The sequence below is a fragment of the Mytilus galloprovincialis genome, chromosome 2, assembly GCF_965363235.1.
Source record: "Mytilus galloprovincialis chromosome 2, xbMytGall1.hap1.1, whole genome shotgun sequence".
Classification (NCBI taxonomy): domain Eukaryota; kingdom Metazoa; phylum Mollusca; class Bivalvia; order Mytilida; family Mytilidae; genus Mytilus; species Mytilus galloprovincialis.
The window spans coordinates 94,080,393-94,097,185 of record NC_134839.1 but is presented as its reverse complement, the minus strand read 5'-3'; the positions used below and the strand labels follow the sequence as shown (position 1 = coordinate 94,097,185).

At 30.8% G+C, this 16,793-nt stretch overlaps 1 protein-coding gene across 3 annotated transcripts; it reads right to left on the bottom strand.

The window, feature by feature from the left end:
* Positions 1-597: 597 nt before the first annotated feature.
* Positions 598-9,246, bottom strand: LOC143062459 (neuroglobin-like). 3 transcript variants are annotated; one of them, XM_076234150.1, is made up of 5 exons: positions 9,103-9,246; positions 3,571-3,622; positions 2,477-2,585; positions 1,783-1,996; positions 598-1,031 (listed from the first exon to the last, which is right to left on the bottom strand). In XM_076234150.1, exons 2-5 carry the CDS (start codon positions 3,578-3,580, stop codon positions 885-887), a joined length of 480 nt encoding a protein of 159 aa, XP_076090265.1. In that variant the 5' UTR covers positions 3,581-3,622; positions 9,103-9,246; the 3' UTR covers positions 598-884. The 3 variants fall into 3 exon arrangements, with proteins under 3 accessions (XP_076090265.1, XP_076090267.1, XP_076090266.1); XM_076234152.1 differs by having other exon boundaries at positions 9,166-9,224; XM_076234151.1 differs by lacking the exon at positions 9,103-9,246 and adding an exon at positions 8,932-9,033.
* Positions 9,247-16,793: the final 7,547 nt, after the last annotated feature.

Below are 16,793 nucleotides of genomic sequence, written 5' to 3'. Positions count from 1 at the left end.
GTCTTGTCTGTTCTTTTAAAACAAATCAATTATTATCCCTCTTGAATGAATCCTTTTTTTATGAAAACATACTGATATATTTCATAGTTATGAGCGGCCTCGATAAAGATTATACAAGAACTTTAAATTATATGCTAACCAAATGCAATAAAAGATAACATCTCCTTAAATACTGTATTATTTCACATGAAATTAAGTAAACTTTGGCTGCAAGAGCAAACTTTATTTGATTAAGATACAATATCAACACATGCACACGAATCTTACTTGATTGATAGCTTCTATATTGGATATATTTTTTATTTGACCTATACTGCAATGCATTTCGAATATAGTTGAGAGAAATTATAAGTTTATCAAATATTAGGCACTTGTGAACTGACAAAACAATCCCCCAAAATATTTATGAATTCGAGTTTTGATCCCTGTTAGACTACGTACACCATATTACATCAAGGATATGTACCCTGTGACGGTTGCTAGTCTTTACAAAAGAACCTTATTGTAAAAATCAATTTCACTGTGTACATTACCATTAAGTTGATATATTTTGAGAAATAAAACTAAATCTACTTCAGATAAAGAAATATAAAAAAAACAACGTCAAACTGTTTTTATTTCTGTAATAAAATAGAATATATTGCACATCAACACATTTTTATAAATATTTGTAACATAAATTTTTCCTTCAAGCAAAGTTAGGATATGTATATTGCAAAAGTAAGATGAAGTTAGATGATGTAGTTTATATACAAATTATTTTCTTTTATATAAAAATGCTTGATGGTAATCAATTATAATACAATGATAAGGTAATGGTGTTGTCTGTGTATTGCTATCATATGTTAATATCAAACGAAAGGTTCTTGTAATATCAGTTTTGTTTATTTTTTATAAGACTCAATTGACATTCCTTTTACAATGCATCCCCCAATCCAGTGATAGAATGTCATAAATGCTGTCTTATCTTCTTCGGTAAAGCTGTCACCAAGAGCTACGGTAATGGCATGGACAAGGCATTCGCCAAATACCTAGATAATAAAACAGTTTCAGGTTCATTAAAAAGTACACTTTTCAATTGTTCATCAATATCACATAATTAATGCAACATAGAAATGAATAAACAAAGATGCTACAAAGCTTTAAAATTATTTACTCTTATACTGTGATATATCATACAAATCATATAATAATGTTATAAAGTCCCTTAAATAACAAAAGATCATCCAAGATAGATATTGCCTGAAATAGTTCGAGCATTACTTATAAAAATATTTTTTCCTGAGAAGCTAGAGTTAATGTTTTGAAAAGGTACATATTTAAGTATATTTTAGTGTTAGGTTTCTAACGTTTCCAGAATATTTCTTCTTATATTACATCTCTGGTGAGAAATAAAGGTTACATTTTGAAATTTTGTAACATCAATTTATACAATCCAATATTAATGAATTCCCATAGTTTCATATAAATGTATATGCAAAGATTTCGTTATTTGGTCAACAATTCTAATTTTTTAGGTGTTTGTATCTCAAATTTCTCTCAAAGTTTTCGTTATTTTGATTTATTTATTTTCGTTTAAATGAGATGTCATTAGTTAGTTCTGATTTTAGCTGTTACCATCTTTAATATTAATCGTTATTGTTTAACAAAATGTCTCTTATAATAATGTAGGTGAAATACAACGCTTAACAGTAATTATATTCTTATCATTACTATCTTTCTCGATCGGTCTATTTGCATAAACATTCATGATTGTAACACCTATTTTGAAGCTAAACTTACGAGGTAGAAATTCTGGTTTACTCCATAGTAAAAATGTCTGGTACCTAGGTCTACAATTATGGGTGTCACTGCTGCCTGATCGTCAATCATACTGATTGAAAAGCCCATTGTATCAAATAATAGTTTAACATGGGCCTTTACTTTCGCCCACCTCTCCGGGTTAGTCTCATCAAAATGAAATAGTTTCTTTGTTTCAGGTTTTAGTTCAAATAACCTAAAATATATGTTGTAATGTACCATGATAAATTCATTTTGTTCCTTTTTGAAATTTGAAATGAAACAACTGTATTATCTTTGATTTGAATTTTATTCACATTCGAAAGTATTTGATAAAAACAAAATTGCTTATAGTTTGTGTTATCTATATATATGGCTATATGGTAAAAGATTTGAACTATACTGATCACGTCTTAACATACACAAGTATGTAAAATGTATTATATGTTTCATGGTAAGTCATCGTATGCTTATTTCCACCGCTTATTTCGGAAACTTTAGGGTTAACGCCAGATAATAACACTAAAACTCATTTGAACCACCCCTCCTCTCATTTGATTTAACGCCTAGTCAATAATTTGCATATTTAATTGAAGACATTTTATAATCATGTAGCATTACTAACTAGTAGATAAATGGTTTTAATCATAATGTATACAAAGACCTTATAAAAAAAATGGTATAATGGAAAGTTTACTTTTCGAACATTGGAATCCCAAGCTCATACATGTCTTCTTGTTTTTCTGAAAAATTGGCCCATGTTTTCTTTATACTGGACTTAGTATCATCGGTCATACCAAGAAAACCTACAAGGCAAACGGAAATGGTACAATAATAATAAGCTAATTACATTTAATTTATCGCACTTTTTGCTTATATTTGGGCTAACATTTACTTTACAAGCCAATGTTAAATTATTTCAATGCTTTAAATGATAAATTATATATGTAACAGTCAGGAATATGACAGTTCTTGTCCATTCGTTTTTGATGTGTTTTGTCATTTGATTTTGCCATGTGATTATGGACTTTCCGATTGGATTTTCCTCTGGGTTCAGTATTTTTGTGATTTTACTTTTCATAACACTGTTCTTTTTATCTACACATTATTTTCATCGTCCTTACTGCTCTAATGATAGATTATTGTTTTAAATAAATGTTCACAATGTACTAAAAACTTAAGAGCATCGCTAACGTATTTCCATCACAAGAATGTAACAATTTTTGAAAATGAAAAATGTTTATAGACGTTGAATGATTGTAAACGTCAAAGAGACATGTAGTAAAACCAACAAATAACTAGTATTAAAAAACAGCAGATGGTTTCAACAATAGTCTTTCAATGATCTGGCATCAACCCCAAATTCTTTAATTCTTTAAACAACAATAAGATATAAACAAATACAACATTTTATAGATTCATTATTTCAACTTATTTGAGACAGGCAAATGAACGAAGGTCTGGGGCTTTATTTTTATATTTCTTCAATTTCTTATGCCATTTTTCTATTCTGTATTTGTTTGCCCTTCTTTTTCAAAGCGTATTTTCTCTAAAAAAAAATTTAACTTATTTTCTCCATTCTGTTTTTTTTAGGGGCATGATTTTGTATTCTGTAAACCCCAACCCACCACCCCCGAAACAAGGCTGAAAGGGATTGTTTAATAACCAGTCCCCGATCTTTTATCTCGATCAACAGATTAGTAAAAATCAGTGCAGAAAAGTAACTAAACTCTACAAAACTTCTAAATCATAAACAAATTGTCCTTTAAAATAAATTGAATATATATTTACCGTCCGACATTGTTTGGAGTAGTCCTCGCTGTTTATTAATGTTCCATCTTTCCTTATAAAAGAAGAGAATACATTGAATTATTACAACCACATACTAATGTTTTTCACCTAGTCGACCTTGTCAATGGTTCATTAGTTGTAGTTGATTTTAAATGTTTTCCTCTTTTCGTCCTAGTAAATATTTAAAGAACTGATGTCAAATGTTCAATGGTCACATGGATTTATCGGTTCAAGGGGATTGAGAACTTTACAAATAGTATGGACGTTTGTATATTATACAATTACTGTCTTTTGATGAGGTAAATATGCGGTTTTATTGACTTTTGAAAAACTGATATTCACTGAGGCCGACGGCCGAAGTGAATATCAGTTTTTCAAAAGTCAATTAAACCCCATATTTACCGAAACAAAAGACAGTAATTGTTTTATTCCATATTCCGAGAAAGGAAAATGTATTTAATGACAAACATATACCAAAACTAATTTTACACGAAACATTTTACCATAACGTTGCATGTAAAAGCGCGTGACGTTTAGCGCGGTGAATAACACTTTCTCAGGTGAATATACTTTTTTATTCAAAATGCAATTCATATAGAGAAACCTACTAAAATAATACCAATATAGAATAATATACAATTACTGTCTTTTGATGAGGTAAATATGCGGTTTTATTGACTTTTGAAAAAAAGATATTCACTGAGGCCGACGGCCGAAGTGAATATCAGTTTTTCAAAAGTCAATAAAACCCCATATTTACCGAAACAAAAGACAGTAATTGTTTTATTCCATATTCCGAGAAAAGAAAATGTATTTAATGACAAACATATACCAAAACAAATTTTTACACGAAACATTTTACCATAACGTTGCATGTAAAAGCGCGTGACGTTTAGCGCGGTGAATAACACTTTCTCAGGTGAATATGCTTTTTTATTCAAAATCCAATTCATATAGAGAAACCTACTAAAATAATTCCAATATAGAATAATCTCCTTTATTGACTGATGTATACAAATATACTTTTTTTCATATATGTGCTATTTTATTTTTTGTTTTCTATTATTTGAGTTCACTAATAATCATTATTTAAAAATTGTGTGTGTCTGTTGCATAAAGTATGCTGAAGTTGAATGTCTTACTTAAATATGACCATTGATATTAAATAAACGAACGAACGAGTGAATGAACGAATAAATGAAGATAGGAAGGAAGGAATGAACAAATAATAAAATGAGAAATGAAAGAATATATGATAAGATCATAGAGCTTGTGCGGCTAGAGGAGTAGGCCTGGTATCCTAAAAATATAGCATTTAAAGAGAAGATGTTGAATTAAGACTATATAGGTGATATATAAACACTGCATAAGATCGGAATACAAAAGACAGATTCCTAATCTTAACTACCTAACCTTTGTTAAAACACTATGAATGCATGTCAAACAAATCAAACAAAATTAATCACCTAGAAAACTTCTCAAAAAAGATATGCAATCAGGCTTATTTTTAACAGTAGTATTGTTTGACAACCTACATTCAAGTATCTGACATTGATATCTACAAACAGGCATGTTTTATTTATTCTGTTGAGGATTAATAGTATTAAAATACTGACATAAAATGGACTATATAAGCCGAATTCTTAAGTCATGGATATTGTACCCGTAGACCTGGGACGAGTTAGATATTTACATATGGTAGATAGATATGTTTACGACATTAATGGTTAGAAAACCCAATAATCTATACAATTTAGACTTAGATGCATATTTTTTTATAAGTTGTTATTGGCTGTCAGTAACTGTCTGCGAATTCTCTCAGATCTGTACTTTTTGTCTTTTTGTTGTGTGTATTTACAAGTACCCGTATACGTCTACTCTGTGTTTTTGTTAGATGTATTTCTATTTAGATCCATGTGATGAGTTAAGCCTTTTTCAAGTTCGTTCTTACTGGTACACCACTATCCCAGGTTAGGGGAGGTTGGGATTCCGTTAACATGTTTAACCTCGCCACATTCTGTATGTATTTTTCACATATTTTTTGTACATTAATTAGACCGTAGGTTTTCTCGTTTGAATTATTTCACATTAAATTTGTCATTTCGGGACCTTTTATAGCTGATTATGCGGTATGGGATTTGCTCATTGTTGGAGGTCGTACGGTGATCCATAGTTGTTAAATTCTGTGTCATTTGGTCTCTTGTGAAGAGTTCTCTCATTCGCAATCATACCACATCCTCTTTTAATATTTTTGACGTCAAATACATGTACTTGACCGTTCATGATTTTATTAAACTTGGACAAATGAATAAAAAAATAAGGAGATGTAGTATGATTGCCAATGAGAACCATCCAACAAAGTTCAAATGATGTTGATGTAAGAAATTAAAGGCAACAGTATGTACTTCAAAAATGAGGAAAAACCCATACCTTCTGGTCAGCTATTAAAAGGACCGACATGACATATATAAAACAATTCAATTGAGAAAATAATAACGAATCAATTTACATGTATAACCAAAAAAAATACGAAAAAAATGACAGGTATGAACCAACAACAACTACATACTCTTTCGGAGTACCAGAGTAACAAGACAGATACCGTTATTGAGCAAGATCGGCTTACTTTTTCGGATCTCATTTATAACATGACGGAAGCTGTTAGTGGAGCAAGATAGGCTTAACTCTTTCGGAGCACCTGAGTAACAAGACGGAAGCCGTTAATGGAGCAATCATTATTCTTTCGAAGCACCTGAGTAACAAAACGAATGCTGTTAGTGGAGCAAGATCTGCTTATTCTTTCGGTGCACCTGAGTAACAAGATGGGTTTCGTTGGTTAATTACGACTAGCTCACTCTTTCGGAGCACCTGAGTATAAGTCGCATGTTTTTGGAGCAATATCTGCTCACTCCTTCGGAACACACGAGTTTGTACCACTCATCCAAATAATCTTTATAAAAATGTAGTTTTTGTTATTCGGGCAATGCCTTATCTAGTTGGATTTATCTAGAGTTGTAACACAGTAAAAAGTAAAATCACAAAAAATACTGAATTCTAAGGAAAATTAAACAAGGAAGTCCCTTATCAAATGGCAATATCAAAAGCTCAAACACATCAAACGAATGGATAACAACTGTCATATTCCTTACTTGGTACAGACATTTTCTTATGTAGAAAACGGTGGATAAAACCAGGTTTTATATCTAGCTAAACCTCTCAGATGTATGACAGTCGCATCAAATTCCATAATATTGACAACGGTGTGTGAGCAAAACGAATTAACAGACATAATAGGTAAAATATCAAAAATAGGGATACAGCAGTCAACATTGTATTATAATCTAAATCACTATAAAAACAAACAAATATGTAACAAAGAAGGACAAAAAGGCATATAGACAAAGAACATTAGCAATTGTGTGTTGCAAATTACTTGTTTTTGTCTGTCGTAAAATATAGATAATACACATAATCAATATTATTGTGTTAAATAATCTCTTAAAATATTAGTCTGGTGACCATTTAAGATAATCAAATGGTTTTACAGTATGTGTATAATTATTTGAGCGTAATTGGAATACCAAAGAGTATTAGTAACATTGGCAGTTACTACCAAAAACGACAAAATGACTCTTATAAAATGTTTACTCTATGATGATAAATGCGAGTTGTAAAATGATGTGACAATCATGAATTGAGTCATTTAAGCAAAATACATGTTAACAAGGATTTAAAATCATTTTTTTTTTAAATCTTAACGCAAACTTTTCAATTATTGGTGTAAATGCACAATACAGATGTTGTAATCTCTTGAAGATACTTTCCAAATATCTTAATATAATGTAACCATGTTATTGTTCACCATGCAATAGAATAAAACTCATTTTATCAATTCTGATCGATACTTTTATTAAGGTATTATGAATTATGTTTAACTACTGTGAAGAAAGTCGAGCCATTTTTGCATTTAAAAGTCAATTATAACAACAATCAACCATAATCCATTTAAGGGTCGTTTAGGTAATCGTTCAGGTTAATGTTACTATTGCAATTCAATTAATTTTACAATTTAGAAAAAAAAAACTTAATTATCGTATAATATAACAAATATTAAATGACTTTGCATTTATCAGATAAAAATAGTTCAAAGAAACTGCATGAGGTATTTGAAAAATTATGTATAGAATATAAGTTAACTGAACTGAACTCGGATCTTAATGTTTTTACTATAAGGATGACTATCAACAAGTAACAACTCGTTAGCACATTAATGTTTTAATTTTTGTATTGATTTACTGTTAAAACGAATATTCAATTTAACCGTGGTAAACCTATTTCAACTTTTTATCTGTTTTGTCAATGCATATATTGTGTTGGACATTTAACTTTTAAATATTTTCCGCAGCTATCCAAATTACATTATTTTTAGTTTTGAAAACATCACAGGGAATATTTGTAATATGTTTGTGATTTGCCTTCTTTATATGCAAAACACCTATATTTATGAGAATCAAGTTTTAGATAAAATGAAAGGAAATTCAGCGATAAAATGCTTTCCATTGTGAAATGCTTTGTTGACCAAATTCGACCCATAAATAGTAGAAGTTCACTTTAAAAGACATCAAGGTCGGTATTCATGCTCTGTCATTGACACATAAGAATTTAAAAATATTTGTTGAATTGAACAATGGTCATTGTCGTATAACAAATACAAAGCACAAAATGTATGGGTAATTGAACCTCTACAGCTTATGACATAGGCTACAACACCTATTGTCATTTGGGTGTGAAATCATGTTGTGCAGAATGGAATAGAATTATGATTTTTTTTTATCAAATTTTGTAAAACATATATTTTATTTAGACTAAGTATAATCGAATTTTAAATATTTTTGATAACAATTATTTTAAAAGACCACCTAATACAATCTTTCACAATAAAACAAGAATAACTTATTTAGAATTGTTAACAATAAACTAAACATCATCTTATATATCTTTTACAATGAACCAACTATCATCTTAGTTATCCTCCACAGAAGAAAAATAGTTACATCGATTCAATATCATTTCAAAAAATTGTAACATCGATTCAACATCACTGAATATAACTCATCCTTACCAAATAACAAGTATCACTATGTCACCACTTATAACTTCTCTCTGTTATTGGAAAAAAGAAAGCATATTATGCAATGAAGTAACTCCCTTATTATAGCAGTAACATCGCCTGACATTATAGGAAAACAATTCTTTTTGAAAATTGCCTTTCTATACCTTTGTATGTATACATGAATGACGCAGCAATCAAATGAATGAAGAAAAGAAAAAGAAAAAAACGTGTAAAACAAATGAACTTACCGAAGAAGTCAACTGTTAGGTTTCAACTACTAGTATGTTTTCCTTAATTAATGACATTTTTATTGAAGTTGAAATATTATATTTCACGTTTTCAATATCCTATCAAAATCATAATGTATAAATTGCTTTGATAGAAATTTTAACTATCTTAACGGTAAATTTGATACTTACCAGACAAGTCAATATCTGTGTAGTTAATGAGAAAATTTTAAATCAAATTAGATTTATAGTCACCTATCTATACATTGATTCAATAATATCTAGGATGTAACCAATATTTTGCGGAAAGAAATGACTTTCCTTGACGTTGAATAGAGATAGAAATGGGATGTACCAAGCAATAAAAGATCGTTCTGATTCTGATTTGAAGCACTTTGGTGTGTATAAAGAATCGTGCAACGGATCTCTGAAATAAATGTGAAATCAATCACAATCACTGGAACGTGAATCTTAAAGAGTGATCAATATAAATATCCTTAAAAGACAATGTAGCGCATTTCTTGACTTCTACCTGCTACAAATGAGAAAAATAAATATCGTGTGTGTGTGAGTGTGTGTTTTCGTTCGATAACAAATTGTTCTGAATACCATCCACTAAAAATACAAAACAGAATGAAATATGGCTGATCTTTTGTATCCCTAAGTTGCCACATAGTTTATGTGTTGTTGATAATGGAGCTTAATTGGACTTACAAGTATTGACAGTTCGTCGTATAAAATTCAGAAAATACGTTAATAAAAAAAATGAAGATAACAAAAAGGTTAAAACTTTTAAAAGACAGTCATCAAGAATTTACTTTAAAAGCTCAAGATAAAGACCTTGTATAAAGACAATAAAGCTGAACTAAAAACATTACAGAATTATTCAGGATTTTTTTTCTTCAAAAAAACAACTGAATTTATGTTTGGTTGAAAAAATATAGGCACGTAGTCGACTGTCATTGAGAAAAATACCAAATAAATTCTGAATTTTTTCAATACAAATGTCTGACTAAAATAATTCCATGTACCATGGTGAAATTTTGATAATTTAAAACGTTGATCAAAATTTAAAAAAAATAAAAAATTCAAAACTTTTTTAAATTTTGAATTGATAAGAGTTACCACGAACCGACCTGCTATCAAGTCTTAAATAGGCATGTTGGTCCACGAATATAGTCCCTAGTGTTGACAGTGGGTTACTTGCCATTAATTTTTATACCCCTTCCTAATTTATTTCTCCATGTTTAATGCGTCAAATTGCAAGAAGGGGGTGAAATTACACTGTAAAAAAAATTGGGTTCCGAATTTTAAAGGAAAGTAGTGATTTGGTCCAGCTGAAAAAGGTTAAAATAAGCACTTCGGAAGCTGTCAAAAGATTTCAAGACGCCCTAAACATAAAATTGTCCATATTTTGAGTTAGAGCCGATGAAGTTTTCTATAATTTTGATATAATTTGTCCCAAAAGTATTTCAACACACTGTAAAAATTTCATTGAGAAAGCGCAGGTGGGATTTTTTTGAATTTCATTTGTGTTCTAAAAGAAATGCACTACGAAATAATTGTGGTCTCGGACCTGTTGATTATATAATAAAAAGTTATTTAAAATTAACATCCGACTCTGTGAAATAAGCCTTTTCAGCTGAAATAAACATGATATAATGATCGAACGGGTCTCGACGATCGAATAACTATATTGTCAAGGAGAGAACTGAAATAGTGACTACCCATTTTATTAATCATTATAAAACAGAAATAAAATGGACCGTTGACAAAACAGATATTTTATAATGTTTACTAATCTGATTGGAATTCTATGCACATATCTTATTACCAGAGATACAATTTGAAATATTTCAAAGATGCGTTGTTTCCTAGACCAGAATAGTTTTAAAGTTCCCGCTTCTTGGACTTATTTAAGTATTACATATATTGTTTTTTCAAGTCATATCTGAGGAGGCCAGCCACGAAGATACATATATTGTCTTTTGTGTCATATCTGAGCGGGCCTCATGGTGTACTGGGGTACTTCAGGGTGTTAAAATATCCATATCTACGGATATGAACGTAGATAACTTATATTATTCAGTCATGCATAATCAAAATTACAGTTCTTTCGATCTTTATTCTTGTTGTCTTGTATAATGCTTGGTTACATGGTTACTTGTGTAAAAATACAATGCTTCTTAGGTTTTCCATTTAGTTTTACTCTTTTTATTAAAGTTTATTACACAAAAGCTTTGCTGATAATAATTTCACAACACATATTTTGATTGATATAATGCATATACGATTCAATTCACTTTTACATGAATAGAAGTACCTAATATATATTTTTATGTAAAAAGATTTAATCGTAAATGGATTTTCGAAATAAATAGCTAAACTTTATTTCACATGTGTGATTGAAGAAAACCTTTTGTCATGTTTTGCCTATATTTCTTAAGACATACTAGTATGTAAATCTACAATATAAGTTATTCCCTCCGTCATTAATGTATTCTGTTTTGGCGATAACTGAATTATTGATTATCGAATTATGTATAACACTATTACACCTTAATGTTCACTTTGAATACATTACTGGTAGACTTGCGAAATCTTTTTATTTTTTTTTTTTTTGCATGATTCGTGTCTTTCCCATTTGGCACAGGCACTTGTCTCAGAAAAAGTAAATCCTATATATTAAGGTATATAGACAAAAAAAATTCTGAGACAAGTGCCTGTGCTTTTGTATGGAACGCCATAACTGTCTTATGTGTCTTTTATTTATTTATGTGTGGTTTTCTATTATAATAAGGTGCTTTTGTATTATACGAAGGTGCTTTTCTATTATACGATGGTGGTTTTCTATTATAATATGGTACTTTTCTATTATACGAAGGTGCTTTTCTTTTATACGATGGTGCTTTTCTATTATACGAAGGTGCTTTTCTATTATAATAAGGTGCTTTTCTATTATACGATGGTGGTTTTCTATCATACAATGGAGGTTTTCTATTATAATAAGGTGCTTTTCTATTATACGAAGGTACTTTTCTATTATACGATGGTGCTTTTCTATTATAATAAGGTGCTTTTCTATTACTATAAGGTGCTTTTCTATTATACGATGGTGCTTTTCTTTTATACGATGGTGCTTTTCTATTATACGAAGGTGGTTTTCTATTATAAGATGGTGGATTTCTATTATACGAAGGTGCTTTTTTATCATACGATGGTGGTTTTCTATTATACGAAGATGCTTTTCTATTATACGATGGTGCTATTTTATTATATTATGTGCTTTTTTATTATGTGGATGTGGTTCCCGTGATTAATCAGAAGCGTGGCGTGTATTTGAATCCCACAGAACCAACATGGCGGTCATGGCTGTGAACACTAAAATGTTAAACGTTTTACAAAAATTAAACTTTCAGCAAGCATTTCCAGACTTTGAGAGAGAAAAAAATCACTCCAGACATTGTATGTAGGCTTTCGACACATGAAAGGAAATATTAGGTGTATCTAGTAGGGCACAGATGATGAAGTTAAGAACTGAATGTGTAAAATACGGAACGTCTGCCCCTAATAGACTAAACTCTAAATGCGGCCCTCTGAAATTTGATATTCCAAACTCTGTTCTAAAAAATGTTATGGAAAATGGATTTAAAATATCCGACATTTCGTAATTGTTGTCCGTGTCTAAAAGCACCATTTACCGAAGAATGTCACAGTTCGGATTAAGCAAAATGATTCTTTTCACAAATTGATGACAGTGATTTAGACTTGACACTTGGACAAATAATGATAGAGTTTCCATTGTGTGGCACTATTGCAACAGATGCTTCTATTAAAAGGCATAAAAGTACAGAGATGGAGACTGAGGGAGTGTATGCATCGATGAAATACCGCCGATGTACAGGCGAGACGTACTGGTAGGCTTCATAGGCGTGTTTACAATGTAATGGTTCCAAATCACCTCTGGCACATAGATGCAAACCATAAACTTGTCCGGTGAAGATTTGTTTTTGTAGGTGGGATTGACGGGTTTAGTCGATTGATAACATTTTTAAAATGTACCGACAACAACACATCAAGAACAGTTTTGGATTGTTTCTTCTCCGGTGTTGCAAAGTATGGGATTCCCAATAAAGTTAGGTCTGACAAAGAATTGGAAAATGTTTCTGTGGCAAACTACATGTTGATTCAAAAAGGCGGACCTCTACTTCAACCAGAGACATATAATACTAGAGATAAGCAACTTTGTGAAATCTAAATGAAATATCGCAGCCATGTTTCGATCATATAAGAGTCCTATATAAAGAAAGAAAGGAGTTAGGTTTTCAGAAATATTCCTAAATTTTTCAAAAACTTAAAAAGATATCTGAATATACCGATCACAGAAATTGTAAAAGAAGTATCAAAAATCAGCACATGTCCCTCAATACTTTATTATTTAGTAAGTTTCAAAATATTGTCATAATAATATGAAAACTTCATTTTGTCATAGAATGTTCCAGACCGAAACTTCTTCAACTTTTTATTGTACGATATTCAGAGTCTCCGATCTCTTGTTTTATATGTCACTACATCAACTAACTGAAATTGGTTTGGTTTAGACAGGTTTTACTGTGTCACAAGTATTGCAGAAGTACACAAGTCCATTGATTCAAAAATAAATGTGTCGGCAAGCTTTTCGAAACTGTCCGAAGTATTAGTATGTAGCTGAATGTACTTATTTTTACTATAAGAATTGGGTTAAAAGCATTTTTAATGTAATAAAATCAATGCTGATATTTGGGAAAATGCTTTCTAGTGATTAAATTTGGCTATATAGGATTATCACCTATCTTGAACTTGTGCTTAATTTTATTTAAAGGCATCATTCCCACTAAAAACGACTTGTGTGGTGATGCAATCTAATTAAAATAGATTGGTGGTGATGCTCATCTGTGTTTATCTTAAGTTAGTCTATCAGTTATATTAAAAAGGTATCGATACCTTTTTAAAACTTGGAGTCATGGTATGAGTATATCAAACACTAAAAATTCAACTTAAATAGATCTTTCTCTACTGAAATTTCTCCAGTTTGGTTTACTAAAATAAATAAACTTTTATCATAGAGATATGTCTCCCTTTTTGGTAATTTTTATAATGCATATGTTGAAATTAAAAAAAAGCAACATTTTAACATGCAAGTTTTGCAAATATTCAAAGTCAATGAACCATGCCTGAAGGTACATGGCTAAACAATCTCCATGGAAATGAGAAGTGTCAATGCTAATACCAAATACCTTTGACTTATCATAATTCCCTTTAAACAAACTTAAATACAAACGAATACATGTAAACTAGGTCAATAAATCATAAGGCAGCAATCATTTGATTTTCGGGTGGGGGGGGGGGGGGGGGGGGGGAGGGGCTATGGATTTTTTTCCTGTACAAACTTTTTTTCAATTTTTGGCGACAAGTCGAAAACATTTTTTTTCTTTCAGTTTTAACATTACATATAGTGGCAGCTGAGGGTGAGGGTGAAACAAACAATTTGTTTATCTCAGGGTTTAAAACAAATTATTTTTTTTTCAAAAAACTTGGAACAAACTTTTTTTTCCAAAAAAATCCATAGCCCCCACCCCCTCCATAAAATCAAATGATTGCTGCCTAACTGAGGGGGCAAGGTAAAATAATATTTGTGGTAATAAGGTGTACAAATGTTATGACAACTACATATCAAATACCATTGACCTACCGCTAGTGGTTCCCGATAAACCAACTTTATCACGAACTAATGCATAAAAACTAAGCAAAAGGTTAAGCCAATAGACCATGACTGAGGGGCGGGACCAAATCATCTCCATGGAAATAAGATAGGCCAATGATTATACACTTTCTTACCAATTATCATTAACTTACCACTGTTGGTTCCCCATGTTCCCAATAATTGACTTAATCACAAACTAATACATGATTCTTAGGAATAATTTCAGATTTTCTTGATTTTTTTTCATATTAAATTAGCAATTGGTCCGTCCTTTTTTCAAATTAACTCCACACTTCCGGTTAATCACGGAAACCCCATCAACATAATAGAAAACCACCTTATTATAATAGAAAACCACCATCGTAGAATAGAAATCCACCATCGTATAATAAAAAAAAAACACCATCGTATAATAGAAAAGCACCTTCGTATAATAGAAAACCACCATCGTAGAATAGAAATCCACCATCGTATAATAAAAAAACCACCATCGTATAATAGATAAGCACCTTCATACAATAGAAAAGCACCATCGTGTAATAGAAAAGCACCTTTGTATAATAGAAAAGCACCTTATCATAATAGAAAAGTACCTTAGTATAATAGAAAAGCACCTTATTATAATAGAAAAGCACCTTATTATAATAGAAAAACACCATCGTATAATAGAAAACCACCTTATTATAATAGAAAACCACCATCGTATAATACAAAAGCACCTTATTATAATAGAAAACCACCATCGTATAATAGAAAAGTACCTTCGTATAATAGAAAAGCAATAAAAAAAGACCCACAAGACAGCTATGGCGTTCCATACTTTTGGGTCCAAACCGTTATGGGGAAGGTTATGTATTATCTGTTGTTCGATTCCCGCAGAACATGATTCCCGCTCAATAAGACTAGAACACACCCGTGATATCACGGGTCCGTGACTGAATTAGAGTATATAACTATGCGTAAGCCTTATTATAGTATTGGAATTGTCATCTGATATATTCATGCCGATTATAAGATGCACAGTTTTCTCTGCTTTCAAAATCTTTCTGTTTTAACCCATCGACCTTGAACTTATCAATTATTGGTAATATTATTTCTTTGGAAAACAAAAGGGCCTGGAATGGAGTATTTTTTTTTTTAATGAACAGCATTGTCCCATATTAGTTATCAATAAAGTTGAATTCTTTGATTCGCTGTTTTACGTCATGCCGGCTAACAAATTGAAAACTCTACCTATACGCCTTAATTTAGTCCAGATTTTTAGTATTCGTATTGTCATCTTAGAAAGTCATACTGATTAAAATACTACAATATGGAACAATGTGACAATGATTGAATTTAGTAGTGTCAACCCTGTGGTTATGACCCGTGTATATAGTATAATCCTAAATACACCGTATGGTGGTGCGTCCGTCAGATGCGGAACGTACAGATAGTAATAGGTAACAGGTGAATATACTATTGGTATCGGTATCGGATTCGACCCGGAACTTGTTAATTATTGACAACAAAAGGGTCTGGAGTGGTGTAATTTTTAATCAACACCATTGTCCTATATTAGCTATATATAAAGTTAATTCTTTGATTTGTCGTTTTTACCCCCATGACGGCTGACAAATTGGACCTCGTTATTTTAGTATTATGGAAGATATAAGAAAAGGAAAGGAAAGAAGAAGATATGAAAGTAATTCGAGTAGAAAGGAGGCCGTAGAGTCGAGCATATGTATATAGATATGAATATGAACTTTTGGTTATTGTTCATGCTATTGAAACGTTTTCTCTGCAAGAATTATACATTAAACTTATAAACAGATTTAATGACAAATTTACTGGTCAGAATAACATTTATAAATATGCAAAGATATGTAAATTCAAATGTAACTTTACCTGTCGCCTATCTCCTGTTAAAAATACCGTATACCGTATATCGCCAAGTTCCACTTTTGAAAGAATTACATGACTTATATTTATAACTAACATAAATTAAGTTAAAGGGACAATATTAGAAGCAAATTGTAAAAAAATCTATTAGAAAGATATCACACGTTTACGTACTGTCATTGGCCATAAGATAAAGAACAAAAATTTGAATTCCTAAGATAGCGTTCTGCTTTAATTAATGAGCCACCTTCTTTAAGAA